Source organism: Microcaecilia unicolor, chromosome 2 (assembly GCF_901765095.1).
Source record: "Microcaecilia unicolor chromosome 2, aMicUni1.1, whole genome shotgun sequence".
Classification (NCBI taxonomy): domain Eukaryota; kingdom Metazoa; phylum Chordata; class Amphibia; order Gymnophiona; family Siphonopidae; genus Microcaecilia; species Microcaecilia unicolor.
In genome coordinates this window covers 61,890,936-61,904,652 of record NC_044032.1, presented here as the reverse complement: position 1 = coordinate 61,904,652, position 13,717 = coordinate 61,890,936, and the positions used below count along the sequence as shown (strand labels likewise).

At 42.0% G+C, this 13,717-nt stretch overlaps 1 protein-coding gene across 5 annotated transcripts in view; it reads left to right on the top strand.

Moving 5' to 3' along the window:
- The window catches only part of ATP8B1 (ATPase phospholipid transporting 8B1), a 225,912-nt gene that overhangs the window by 125,601 nt on the left and 86,594 nt on the right, over positions 1 to 13,717 (top strand). For all 5 annotated transcript variants that reach the window (XM_030192987.1, XM_030192984.1, XM_030192986.1 and 2 more), the window contains 4 exons: positions 565 to 663; positions 1,231 to 1,292; positions 3,561 to 3,633; positions 9,058 to 9,128. In XM_030192987.1, coding sequence (XP_030048847.1) covers positions 565 to 663; positions 1,231 to 1,292; positions 3,561 to 3,633; positions 9,058 to 9,128 — 305 coding nt within the window. The remainder of the gene's footprint in view (positions 1 to 564; positions 664 to 1,230; positions 1,293 to 3,560; positions 3,634 to 9,057; positions 9,129 to 13,717) is intronic.

Here is a 13,717-nt window from a genome sequence, read left to right as displayed (position 1 = left end):
GTCTAAGACATAACTGTTTGCACTAAATTCAGTGTGCACACACTGCATTAGAACTAATTAGACTTTTTTTGTAGTGTTAAACATGCATGTGGTAGTGTGTAGACACTATTTGCTATTCACTCATGAAAAAATAGGCACTGTGGAGGAGTAGCCTAGTGGTTAGTGCAGCAGACTTTGATCCTGGGGAACTGGGTTCGATTCCCACTGCAGCACCTTGTGACTGTGGACAAGTCACTTAACATTGCCCCAGGTACAATATAAGTACCTGTATATATGTAAACCGCTTTGAATGTAGTTGCAAAATACCAAAGAAAGGCGGTATATCAAGTCCCCATTTCCCTTTCCCCCCTTTAAACACCATGCTCCTAATTGAGGCATATTGAGAACAAGTGTCATGCCTTGCTGACTATTATGCTGATTGTATGTAAAGAGAACTATAAAACTGATTCTGGGTGCAATTTAAATTTATATTTATATTATCAAACACCGATAAGATTTTTTTGTTAGACCATTCTTTTTTTCAATTGTAGCAATAGTTTCTAAATCAAATTACTTTTGATTTAGGCAATTCCTATGATATCCACTGTGTCCTGGTCCACAACACTAATACCTCTACTGTTGGTGCTTGGGATAACTGCTGTGAAAGATCTTGTGGATGATATTGTAAGCAACCTTTTATTTTGTTATAATTAGTTTCAAGAGTTTTGTGGTATTTTGCACTGTAAAGCATATAAGGAAATAACCATGGAGGCTAATGGAATTTGGGTGTATTGTATAGGTAAAGCATTCTTGTCCCTGATGAGTGCTGGAAGAGGGTGCCAAAGAGTTGAACCTCCTACTGGAAGGCTTCCATTTGTTGAAATGAAAAGGGAGGGGCTGGCCAAAAGAAAGTTAGAGGAATGTTTGCCTTCTAGGAGGCAGCTTGTTGAAAACCAGTATGTACTCTATCAGCAGTCATTATCCATAGCAATGTTAATTAAAGAACTAAGAGTGAGACTGACATCTTTTCGGGTGGTGGAGAAAGGGATCCTCTTCATTAGAGATGTAAGGAAAATCCTTGCTGTGTTTACCATACACAAAGAGTGCAAATACTTCATAATGGAAAGCATATTAAATACTTCTTTCAGTAGAGTTAATGAGGAAACATACTGAAATATTTGAAAATGAGTGTGATTTATAGTAGATTACTATATCTACCAATGGCACTTAATCATTTTTTCCTCTTTCAAGGCACGTCATAGAATGGATAATGAAATCAACAACAGGTCCTGTGAAGTTATTGCAGATGGAAGGTATAAGATGATTCCTTTTTGTATTACATGCAACTAGTATGACAGCAAAAGGGCCTTATCCCTCTGAACTGCCATGTGATAGGTCCCCAGGAGAGTTACAGCATCAGACCTTGCACTTCCTGAGTAGGCTGGGGATGCTGCTATGGTTAATAGGTAGCACTTGTAAAACTAATTGCAGAAAGCTTGCCTATATTTATTTATCTGATCTATTTTGCTCCGTGCGCAATTGAGCTGTAGAATTTGTTGCCAGAAAATGTAGTGAAAGCAGTGAACATAGCTGAGTAAGGATTTAGACAGATCCTGAAGTAAAGGTCCATAAACCATTACTAACTGTGTACCTCGGGAAATTCACTGTTAGTTCCTGGGTGTAAGTAACAAAGACTGGATCTACCTTTTGGGGTACTTGTGGCCTGGATTGATCACTGTTGAAAACAATATACTGGGACTGATGGACCTTTTGATCTGACCCATTATGACATTTCTTATGTTTACAGCAAGAATTCTCAAATCAGCCCTCGGGACACACCTAGCCAGTCAGGGTTTTCAGGATACTCACAGTGAATATGCATGACACAAATTTTTATGCCAAACCTCCATTGTATGGAAATTTATATCATGCATATTCTTTGTAAGCATCCTCAAAATATGACTGACTGGGTGTGTCCTGAGAATTGGATTGAGAACCCCTGGTTTATAGCTTCCATTGAAGCAGGAGCCTTGGTCTTTCTGCAAACCCCAGCGCCAGCTCCAAGCTAGCATAGGGTTTGGGGCATTGCCCGCTGATCATTGGAGAGGAATATGTTTAGCATGCATTTGCATGCTACTTGCAGTCAGAGCCTGCGAGCGCATTGTTTCATGCGCTTTGGGGATCTGTTCATGGGGCGGTAGCACGTGGGTGGTAGTATGGTGCTAATAGCCTCTAGCGTCCACGTTTGCTTCTGATCATCAGCCTATTGGTGCCTGCTCAGTTCTGGTTCATGCTTTAACCCATATGCAGTCAGTATGAGGTGCTGTTGAACTGGTACCATTTTTACAGTAATGGGCAAGTTGGGAGTTAGCCTATCTTCAGAAGAGGAATGGGGGGGGGGGGGTCTTGGAGATTTGGGTAAGGTAGGCTTCTGAGCATTCTTGTCTGCCTTGATTTGGGGGAGGGGTAGACAATGTTGTCTGAGTAGGCTATTTGTGTCATGGAGCAGAGGAGCTATCAGGGTAGCCTATTTTGTTGTAGCAAATGGGTAGCAGGGTTGATGCAGTTTGTGTATTAATGAAGTCAACTGCATAAATCATTTAGAATATTGTCTTAATAAATGCCTTTTGTCATCTGGTGTCTTTACATCTGAATATATTTCCTCCTGCCTGAATCTGTTATAGATCCAGGCAGGAATGCTGTTAAAATCCTCACAGCTCCGTTCGTAACCTTTGGGAATAAATAGAAAAGCCACTTTCTTCTTTCTATCGCAACACATAAAAAAAAAACCAAAAACAAATGTAGGCCTTCCATTTTTCCATTATTTCATTTCCTCCCATTGATTCCTATGGAGTATGTATGTGGACGTTTTTTTTTTTGTTGTTGTTGTTAAGCTGTTAATATTTTAAATGATAGTGTTGTGGTTAGAAATACTTGTTCGTATTTCATGCTTGTACCCTTGCACAAATTGCTTCCTGTGCTCCATTCCAGGTTGCCAATTTAAAAAGTGATATTCACTGCTGGTTGTTCTGTTATCCCATTCTCTTGGGTATAGTCCCAAAACATTCTTTAAAACAACTGGTGATCAGCCTGGTAGATGATTGGTTATGTTGTGTATTGTCATTTTAGGAAACCTGCACTTGAAGGGCAGGCTTCTGCTGCTGTAGATGAAGGTACTGTGAAGGGAACCCCACTGGTGTCATAAAGATACCTAGAGGCGTGTTTTCAAAGCACTTAGCCTTCCAAAGTTCCATAGGTTTCTATGGAACTTTGGAAGGCTAAGTGCTTTGAAAATGAGCCCCTTAGTGTCCAAACATTAGCTAGGTTCTGGAGGGGGACCATCACTTTGATAATTGGGCTGAATAATGAGATGGATAAAAATTGAGGGAGGGGGACCTCCTAGGTGATTGTAAAGAGGCTGATTCTGATTGAACTGTGAATACACAGGAGCAGGAGGAAACTGATTATTGGGGAAAAAATGGAGGTGTGGTGGTCTAACTAAAACCTTATGCACAGGTGATTTTTTTTTTTCTCCATGATCTGTAGAAACAGCAGTCCTAATCTTCTGCTACATCTTGTAGGTTTAAACATGTGAAATGGAAAGACATTCATGTTGGAGATGTTATCCGTCTGAAGAAAAATGACTTTATTCCTGTAAGTTAAAATTTCTTATTTGTCTTTCTTCTTTGTGTAAACTCTGTTTTGTTTATCAGAAATTCACCCTCCTATTCTTCCTGGCTAGAGTGGTTCTATGTAGTAATTTAAATTTCCTATCCAGTCTGCTCTGAAAGGTGTGCTATGGTTGAAACAGCCAATTCTTGTACATTAACCGTACAGTATGGTATACGGTTGTTTTCCTTCTGACCCGCCTCGTTACATACTGAGATACAGTATCCCATCAATAGCCTGTGCGAGAATCTTCAACTTTTGTCTCTTTTTCAGCATGTTGTTTTTCTGGCTTTTGGCTATCACCACCTCACATTGTTTGCACAGACTATCTTGTCCTTCCAAACCAGAGGTTCAAGAATTAGCCCAAAGACTTGACCTGTGATAATTTTCCTTTCCTACGAATAAAATCTGTCAACCAGCCAATTTCTGATACAGTTCACCACCTTGTGGACCTACTTCCAGCTTTCTGTTTTTGTGAGCCACTTATACTGAATTCTTTATCATATGTTTTTATAACCTAAGTTATGATTTTCTAACTGTGCTGTCACAAGCTGTGATTACTTACAAAGCAGCTATATCCACCTTTATGCTGTGATTCCTGATTTACATGAGTTCCTGCTTGCGATGATTTCCATCTGCTGCTAATAAGGTTAAGTATGATTTATATTCCTTGGATGACTAAGTTGACAAGCTTTCTGACCGCTTACAAGGAATGCGAAACAACCTTTAACTGTGGCCTTGTCTCTTATTTGTGGCCCCAGCAGTTTTCAGCATATTGCAGGGCCCCCAAATTGTCTGGGAAAAAATGGGACCTCCAGATAACCCAAAAACATCCTATTGCAGCAGAAATTTCTATCTGAAATTTGAGACATTTGAGTACTTTATTTTTCAACAGGATGGAGCTGCAGTTCATCAAGCTCGCAAAATAGTTGAGCTCTCTATTAATGAAACTCCAGAATTAATTGAGCCAACAGCTCAGTGGTGTTGAAGACTTCGTGACTATGTCAGGGTTGAAGGAGGACACTTTGAACGCACACTGAGTTAACTAAGAAACCCCCCCCCCCCCCCCCCCCATTATACTATGTATTTTCAAAGGTCATACTAGATATTTAAACAATTGCAAAGTATTTTGAAATTGTATAAGAAGTCCTTTTTTTTTTTCCCCAAGACATGTAGGATAACCAGTAATTTACCATTGATTTCCCTCTTCCAGGATTGGATTACATACATAATTCAATCTCTTTGCTGTAAAGTTTAAAATGATTGGAGACAGGAAAGAAAGTTTGGAGATTAAAAAGTACTAATACAAACAGTACAAGCAAAAGCAGGGCATTTACTTATACATGACACATTTAAACTGTTCTTATATATAAGAACAAATATTTACATAGAAGACTAGCAAAGTTTATTGAAACCATGAAGAAAAAAAGCCCCTACTGATCCTGTTAAAATTTCAGTTCAGCGTAATTTAAAGTGTGCCCCTTAATACTAGTCAGAAATTAAATGTTATTTTTCAATTCAGTTCTTGTGTGCTCTGACAATCTCGTATGATTCTTGGATGGTGTTTCTGGATGCTTGGAGATGCCTAATATCTACTCTGCCTTGGACCAAGGAATCAACTTGACTCACAGAGAAATAGTTTTTTCTAACCATAAAAATGTTAAATCCCTTAACTCTTGGATCTGGGACCTGTTCACCAGGGCACTTTTAACAAAAAGCCTATCCCTATTTCTCCCCCTCCCTCCCCCTTTGTTTTTTGTGTTTTAACTATATTATGGCCATCTTAGGCTCTTTGTCCCATTCCCATGGTTCCCTTTCAAGACCATCCACATCTAATATAATCGCACCTCCAATGTTCTGAAGCTGGCAGCGTGGCAGTGAAGCCGTGTAGTGTTCCTGGGGTTCGTAATCGCCTCGCCCTCGAGGGAACTCTGTATAGTTGCCAGGGAAACACACAAACACTGATGCAGGACATGGGGCAGGCTATACTGGACATTCGTGCCTTATCCAGTTTTACTGTTTACTAACGAAAGAAGTTTGCTGTTTACTAATGTAAGGACAGAATGCAGGATTATTAGACTTATAGCTTGTAACAGTAGTTTGCAAGGCCTATACAAGACCAGCTTGCATGTAGCAACGCGACCTTGGAGGGTGCTGACACCCCCTGCATTCCTGAGCCGAACCTTAGAAAGGAGCATTGTGTGTGTGTGAAGAATAAGCTGCTAAGTTTCGTTTTTCTTGCCAGTATCATTTCGCTGTTATGACGTGTGTACGTACTGGGACTACAATTTTGTACTGTAAGAACTACAATTGTTTACTGCGCATGCCAAATGTGATGTGTAAGGGGCCTAGTGCGCAGGCCCAGTAGGGAAGTATAATTGTAAGTGTCAGGTGATTCGCGACACACAGTGTCCCGAGACTACTCGGTACTGTTCACTTGCTAGCAATAAAGTTGCCTTGTTTGGAACCAAAATTTGCCTTTCGTCTCCTGATTTCCCACCTGTTTCACTATGAAGGAAAAGAGACACCAGATTGGCCAGGAGAGGGGAGGAGCTGCAAAGACAGGAGTAGTGAATTCGGATGCATCAGGGCCGGAGGGAGGAGACGAGGGAAAGGAGACACCAGATTGGCTAGCAGAGGGAAGAGGGGAGGAACTACGAAGACAGGAGTGGTGAATTCGGATGCATCAGGGCCGGAGGGAGGAGACAAGGGAAAGGAGACACCAGATTGGCTAGCAGAGGAAAGAGGGGAGGAGCTGTGATGACAGAAGCGGGGAATCCGGACGAGTCGGGGCCGAGCCAGTGTGAGGCCAGCTGTGACGCGGAGCGCCAAAGAAAATATCAAAACAGCCCAGCCTGCGTGTGCCGGAGGTGCGCGCCACGTGGCTATGGCAGCCCAGGCACCGTGTTCCCCAATGACACTGCCTGGACAGGAGTAGGATGGAGGGAGGGGGCCCTGGACCCTTGCTAGCGCCCGTTTCCTTTCTGTTCGGGGATCCTGGAACTGGGAGGGGAGGGGGTCCTGGAACTCGAGGGGGAGGGGGGCCTGGAACGCAGAGGGGAGAGAGGCCTGGAACTCGGAAGGGAGAGAGATGGAGGGAGGGAGGAGGGGCCCTGGATATGGGTGGATGGAGGAGAGGCCAGGGGAGAATGCAGAGTTGATGCACATGTAGGGGGGGGGGGGCAAGGGACAGAGGAGAATTGCTGCACCATGATGGATGGATGGAGGGGGCAGGGAAGAGATGCTGCACATGGATGGATGAAGGGGGCAGGGCACAGAGGGCGTTTGCTGCATATGGATGAATGCAGGGGAGAGAGCATAATTGGTGCACACGGGACCCACACTACTCACTCACACAGACACACACTCTCACACACACTCTCTCTGACACTCTCTCTCTCTGACACACACTCTTTCTCTCTCACACATACTCTGACACACACTCACTCTCTCTCACACATATTCTCTTCTAACAGTTCCCTTAAAAACATAATTGCCATTAGAGGACAACCTTGCTAGCACCCGTTTTCATTTCTTTCAGAAACGGGCCTTTTTTACTAGTAAGCCAATAAAACTTACAAGCCAGTTTGGAAGAATAGTGGGCTACAGCTTAATTTATTAACAGCTTTAAAATATAGCAACATCTAGAAATAACATACACCCCAAGCTATAGCTACGAAAAGGTAGAAACATCCAAAACCCCCAGCCGCTACTCGCCATATCAGCAATGCAGCAAATCTGCTTTCAGTTGTCCACCGCTGATCTCCCTCTTCTGGCTCCACCATGTGAGCAAGAGCCCTGGCTGGTGTGGACCGTCACACCCTTAATCAGGGTCTCCCGACCTGTCCTTTAATGCCCTAGCTCATCCCCCTTGAGCCATCGCTCCTGTAGCTCGAGTTTTCCGCAGCTTTGACAACCCGAAGCTCACCACCTGAAAAGGCAAGTCTGTACACCCAGTAGTCACACCCTACAATGGTAACAGACTATGGAAGGATGGAAAAGCCACCTCCAAGGAGAAGGAATGTTTTGATCCTAGGAGGGGGCAAGCATTTAAGAGGCCCCCACACCCGCCCCTACCCTATCCACTCCAGTTTCCTAGCCTGCCCCCCCCCCCCCCCAGCAATTAGCCAACCTGTAGCCCAGAGCAAACAGTCCCAGTCTGTGGTTAATCTGGACCCATCGAGACAAGCTCTCGGGCTTGTCTTTTCTGGTTCATAGTTCGTCAAAAGAGTCTGTGCAAACCATTATATATTTTACCTAGTGAAAAAAAATAACCTATAGATTAGTATTAATTCGTTTTAATGCTACTGGTCTCCTCTATGAAATTTAAAAAAATAAATAAACTGAAATCAGATTACTTTGTCAATATTATTTTCTTTCATATTGCTTAAGGGCAATAATGGCACTTTAGCTTAAAGCCCCTCCCCCTTGCTCCTTGCAGTTTTTGTCTGCTTCACAGCCCAAAATTATATTGCATTTTTCAAATCTCGCTGATTTTTTCTTTTCTTGCATCTGTCTCCGAACAAAAGATGCCTATGTTTTCACTTCAGGCTGCAAATATACAACTGATATGTTAATGAACCAGAAACAGAAATGTTACGTAGTTCTTAATCAGGTGATGGCAGCATCAAACGAAATTTGAATAAACAGAACCTCAGCGCTCCAACCAACAAACACAAGTTTTTAACAATGCCGGCATATCGGGAATCCCATTCTAATCATCGGTTCCTCTATGTAAAAGGTTGAGAGAAAAAGAGAACAGTGTGAAAAGAACTGGCACAAAGAAAAAGCGCTGTTCCCTACAAACCTAACCTCACTTTGGATTTTATTTTTGTTACATTTGTACCCCGCGCTTTCCCACTCATTCATGGCAGGCTCAATGCGGCTTACATGGGGCAATGGAGGGTTAAGTGACTTGCCCAGAGTCACAAGGAGCTGCCTGTGCCTGAAGTGGGAATCGAACTCAGTTCCGCAGGACCAAAGTCCACCACCCTAACCACTAGGCCATTCCTCCACTCAATAACTCAATTGCCCCTATGAAAAGTCTTTTATTATTAATCCAAAGTGAGGTTGTTTTCTATTTGGGAACAATGCTTTTTCTCCGTGTGAGTTATTTACACTGTTCTTTTTTTTTCTCTCAACCTTTTTCACAGAGGAACCAATGATTAGAATGGGACTCCTGATATGCTGGCATTGTTTAAAAACTTGTTTTTATTGATTGGAGCGCTGAGGTTCTGTTTGTTCAAATGTTTTTATACTGAAGCCTCTGTTAACGCTTTTATTTAGCAAACTTCATTTAGATATTATTATTTGGAATTCAGGAAGTTTGCCACTCTGTATAAACTAAATATTTTATATCAGTCGTTTGTGTGTGCGTTTTAAATTTATGACTTTTTATTTTGTATGTAGGCTGACATTCTTCTGTTGTCCAGCTCGGAACCAAACAGTCTTTGTTATGTAGAGACAGCTGAACTGGATGGGTAAGGCTTTGTTTTACCTACCTGACATTCTCTGGGTATAGGTGTGAAACCCTAGGAAGGAACCTCCACACAAGTACAGAACAGCAGAGGTGGCTGAAAGGAAGAGGACAAGCAGGAGATATCGCCAATAATCTTAATTGAAGAAATGACTCATTAATTGACGATATCTCCTGGTTGTCCTCCCTTCCTTTTCACCACCTCTGCTCTTCTGGTGTAGGTGAAACCCTACCAATCTAAGGAAAATGTCTATTCTTTTGCAAAACATTTCAGAGATTTTTCCACTGTTGGTATGGTATCACTCCCAATGAAAACTTTTTTGTTATGTGGCTCACAAAGGTGTATGTTTTGTTTTGTATATTGTCAGATGGACTGTACATTCCAGGTTGCATAAAAATGCTTGTTGAAGTCCATTAGATATAAGCTAACTTCTTTCCTTTCTCTTCATCTGTCTCTTAATTCCCAGTACTGGTGTAGTTTACCCAATTACTTTGAGAATGGGTAAAGGGGAAGAAGGGGGGGATAGAGGATAAGGAAATCATAATGGCAGTGGAGGAAGGGGACCAATTCAGTGTTAGCACCCACAGCATTTGGAGATGGGACATTGTAGGGATCTTTTCCTGCTGTCTCACCTTTGCTAGTCTGTGGCCTGATAAGGCCTGAACCATCTTGGCTGAGCCAATATGGATTCTGCAGCCTGAGGCCTCAATACACAACATAAACCAGCTTTTCTACAAAGAAAACTACTACTTAGCACAGCTGTGCTGGTGACCTCATTCAAGGACAGGATGTTTACGAGCATTAGCCTTCTAGTTATCTCCAGGGAAGGTGTGTTAGGAGTGTGTCTCACAGATGCAGAATCTCCGGGAACATCTGTGAACTATGAAAGGGAGTTTGGTACTGCCAGCCTACTACTGATAAGATGTTCTTGCTGGAAGCCTACAAGGCCCCTCATTGTCATGATCGTGGGTAATCTGCTGGATGGAGGTACGGTGATTGGTTCATGTTGGTCACCCGGACCCAGAGGGCAGCGTGAATGCTGGGCATGAGAGAGAGAGAAGAGAAGATGATTTCAGTGTATGCATATCTCTCAGGAGAAAGAGACTGAATTGCCAGAACACTTGTGAACACCTGTGAACTGTATCTTTGTGCTGAGCACAGCACAAGGTCAAGTTCAGAAGCGGCTCTGTGGCTTTCTATGAACTGAGTAACCAGTAGTTTATGCTGAAAAGAAACCTTGGACTAAAATCTGACCGATGAAGCTCACAGAAGGAATTTCTGCTAGAGCCTTAATTGGGAGGAGCCGATTCATCATCCCATCTGGACTCCGAAGCTACAGACTGCGAGGGTGAGATAGAGGACATTTCCTCTTATGCTCAGGTTTAGTTAGTTTTGGTTTTTGCTTTTTCATATATCTATTGGTAATCCTTAGTATATATTATGCACAGTACATATTTTTGTGATAAACAAGTATCCAGATCTCCTTCTCCCAGCCTGGAGCCACCAAAAGCAGCAGAGTCTAAGCTCAGCACCATGTCCAACATCAAAGGATAAAGTTTTTTTTGTGTGTGGGATTTTTTTTTTAATTTTGCCTTTTTTTTAATGTATGAGATTTGATCTATAAAACACTGAGTTTGTCAGGCATTAACAGACACACTAATTTTTATAAAATATCTGTTGACCACCTGTGAAATCTGCAGCACCCAAAGGAGGAAAGTTGTTATGGTAGGTGAGGAAGGTAAGCCCTCACTGCAGCCACCATATCATGACTGCTTTCTTCAGCATATCATTGATTCTGCACACGACAAGACTGAAAGCCTTCAAAGTTGTGGCTTCCAGTTGTTTTCCACAGTGGGGCTTCTTTCAAATGACATGCAGTTGGAAGGCCAACCTGTTCAGCTGAGGACTAGAGTAGAGTATGACATGGGGACAAAATCTGTCCTCGTCTCTGCCCTATCCCCACCCCGTCCACGTAGGCGCTATCTAAATCCCCGCCCTGTCTCTGTTCCTGTAGGTTCTGTTCCCACCCCATCCCTGTGGGCTCTGTTCTCATCTGCAGAAGCCTCGAACACTTATGATTTTATATTTAAATATTTTTATTAACGTATTAAAAGGAACAATATGCTGTGCAACTGTTGTGTATAAATTACAAATAGAAAACAATAATAACAACGAGCAACTATAATAATCCTCCCACTACCACCACCCTCTACCCTTCCAACCCCAACAATAGCTGACTTCTACTACCCCAAGGAATCCTAATCCACCCTGTTAAAATGTCCAGGGATACAAAATACAACCCATTCTGTATGCCCTAGAGGGGAGAAATATACCCTATGAAACATTGTTATGATTTTTTAATCTGTGTATAAATAAGAAGTCATCAACAATCTCAGGATTCATTCTAGCTCTCCTGTCTTCCACAGTCTCTCCTGCAATAGAAGATGTCTTCTTAGAAGATTTGCTGGTAGTAGGATGTACAGAATCCCCCATGCAAATTTTGCTAGCTGTGGCCAGCATGTTTGCTTGTTTAAAAAAAAGAAAAAAGTATTGTCTGCATCAAACATAAATAACAGTCAAGTTCATTAACAGGCTTCAAAGTAGAAAGTAACATGGAGACAAAGTTTGTCCCTGACCTCACGGGCTCTGTCCCCATCCCCGCAGTTACCGCGGGTCCCTGTCCCTATGTCATTCTCTACTGAGGACTCGGTCATTGTGCTATTATGAACCCCTTGGCCCCCTCCTTACAATTTAGCCTGCTGCCTCTACTGGTCTCTTGCTCCCCATTTCTAATTATTCTTCCACTCTATTTCCTCCTTCAGTTCAAACTTAGCTCTTCACCCATCCCCAGCAGCTGATACATTAATTCATCTCCATTCTAAAAGCTGGCTCCTTCCTCAAAGGTCCTGATCCAGGCCCTCATCATCTTCCCTCTCTACTGCTCCATCCTGTTCCCCTTTTCCTAAATTCTTCATTTGCTTCTCCCTTCTTTCCCCATTCTCACCACCTCTGTGTTCTTCCACTTCTTTCCTCAGTTCCTCTTATCTGCTAATTTTCCTTCTTTCTTTCCTCTTCCTCTCCCTCTCATCTCCTCTTTGCCACCTTGCTTTCTGCTGCACCCCTTCTCTCCTCCCCTGTTTTCTTCCCTCTCCTTAACTTCCTACATTCTTTCCATTTCTCAGTCAACGCCCCTTCTCTTTGTGCTAGGAAAAATAACATGAGTCCACAAGACCCCCCCCCCCCCCCCTCACACACACACACAATTCACCTGTTTGCTTAAGAATGAACCTAAGAAACAGGAGACCAGCAGCAGCCTGCTCTAGCTCCTGCATCTGATCAGCATGGGAATCAAAGGCCTTACTGTATTCTTGTCCTGGTGCCATCTCGTGCTCACCCTCGGCCATGTCAGCCTTCTGCATTTGCTCAGTGGAACAAGTTTGTCTCTTTGGGTGATAACTAGAATTGCTAGAAAAGTAGAAATTCTAACTTTCCATAACACAAATAGCATGAATTTCATATAGATTTTGTACAACAAGAGTGTTTTTCCCCATAAAATTGCTAATCTTGAGAAGAACTCCACTACATTGTGCTTTTTTGTTTTGTTTGGGGTTTTTTATTGCTGGTTTTTTAGACTTTAGAATGGTTCTCCTTTATGCCTCCTCTCTAATGAAGGCTCTGTTCTGCTTTTGATTCTCTTAATAGGAATTCTGCAATTGAAATTTAAGACTTTGGCAAGGTTAACCTGGAGCTATTGTGTGTTTGAAGTATAATCTAAAGAATAGCTTTGTTTTGAGATGTGCATATATACACATCAAAAGAATATGAGTCACTTTCCTTTTTTTTGTTTTCTTCCTTTACCCTCCCACTTCGCCAAAGTATATGCACACCTTTTGTATTCAGAGTTTGAAAGAGATTCATGCATATGAGAAATATAATTTGAGTATAAAGAAACAATACCAATAAATGACAAATAATGCATGCTGAGGTGATTGAGGCTGGTGACACCTTATAAACCAACCAATTAATTGAGGCAGGAACTGTGAAGAACAAGAGTCCAACAGGCAGTCACAATTAACTATATGTGGTAACTCTAGTGCCACTTCAATAAATTACATTCAAATAATGGCTGTTTTGACAATCCTGAGTATATTTATAGGTGGAGATTTCAAAAGCAGGCCAGGCATTTTAGCTTTCAGTGCAATTAAAAGTAAAGGTGTGTTCACTGTCTTGTTTGGTGTTTCTTTTTTAGTATGAGAAGATCCTTATATATATTTATTTATTTATTGCATTTGTATCCCACATTTTCCCACCTTTTTGCGGGCTCAGTGTGGCTTACAATAGGATATGAATAGTAGAAATACATTTGTTACAATTTGGTTATGGATTACATATGTGTAATATGTCTGATAGCTGGAGTATCCCATTCGGAGTTGGTTCTCCGTTCTTGCCTACACTGTTTAATGTTTTTCTTCATTCACTTGGTTCAGTATTGACAAGACAAAGTTATTTTGGTCAGTTACGCAGATATCAGTATGATGATTCCGGTTTACTCTACCTTAGCTCAGGCAGCCCCAGAAATACAGAAATGTATA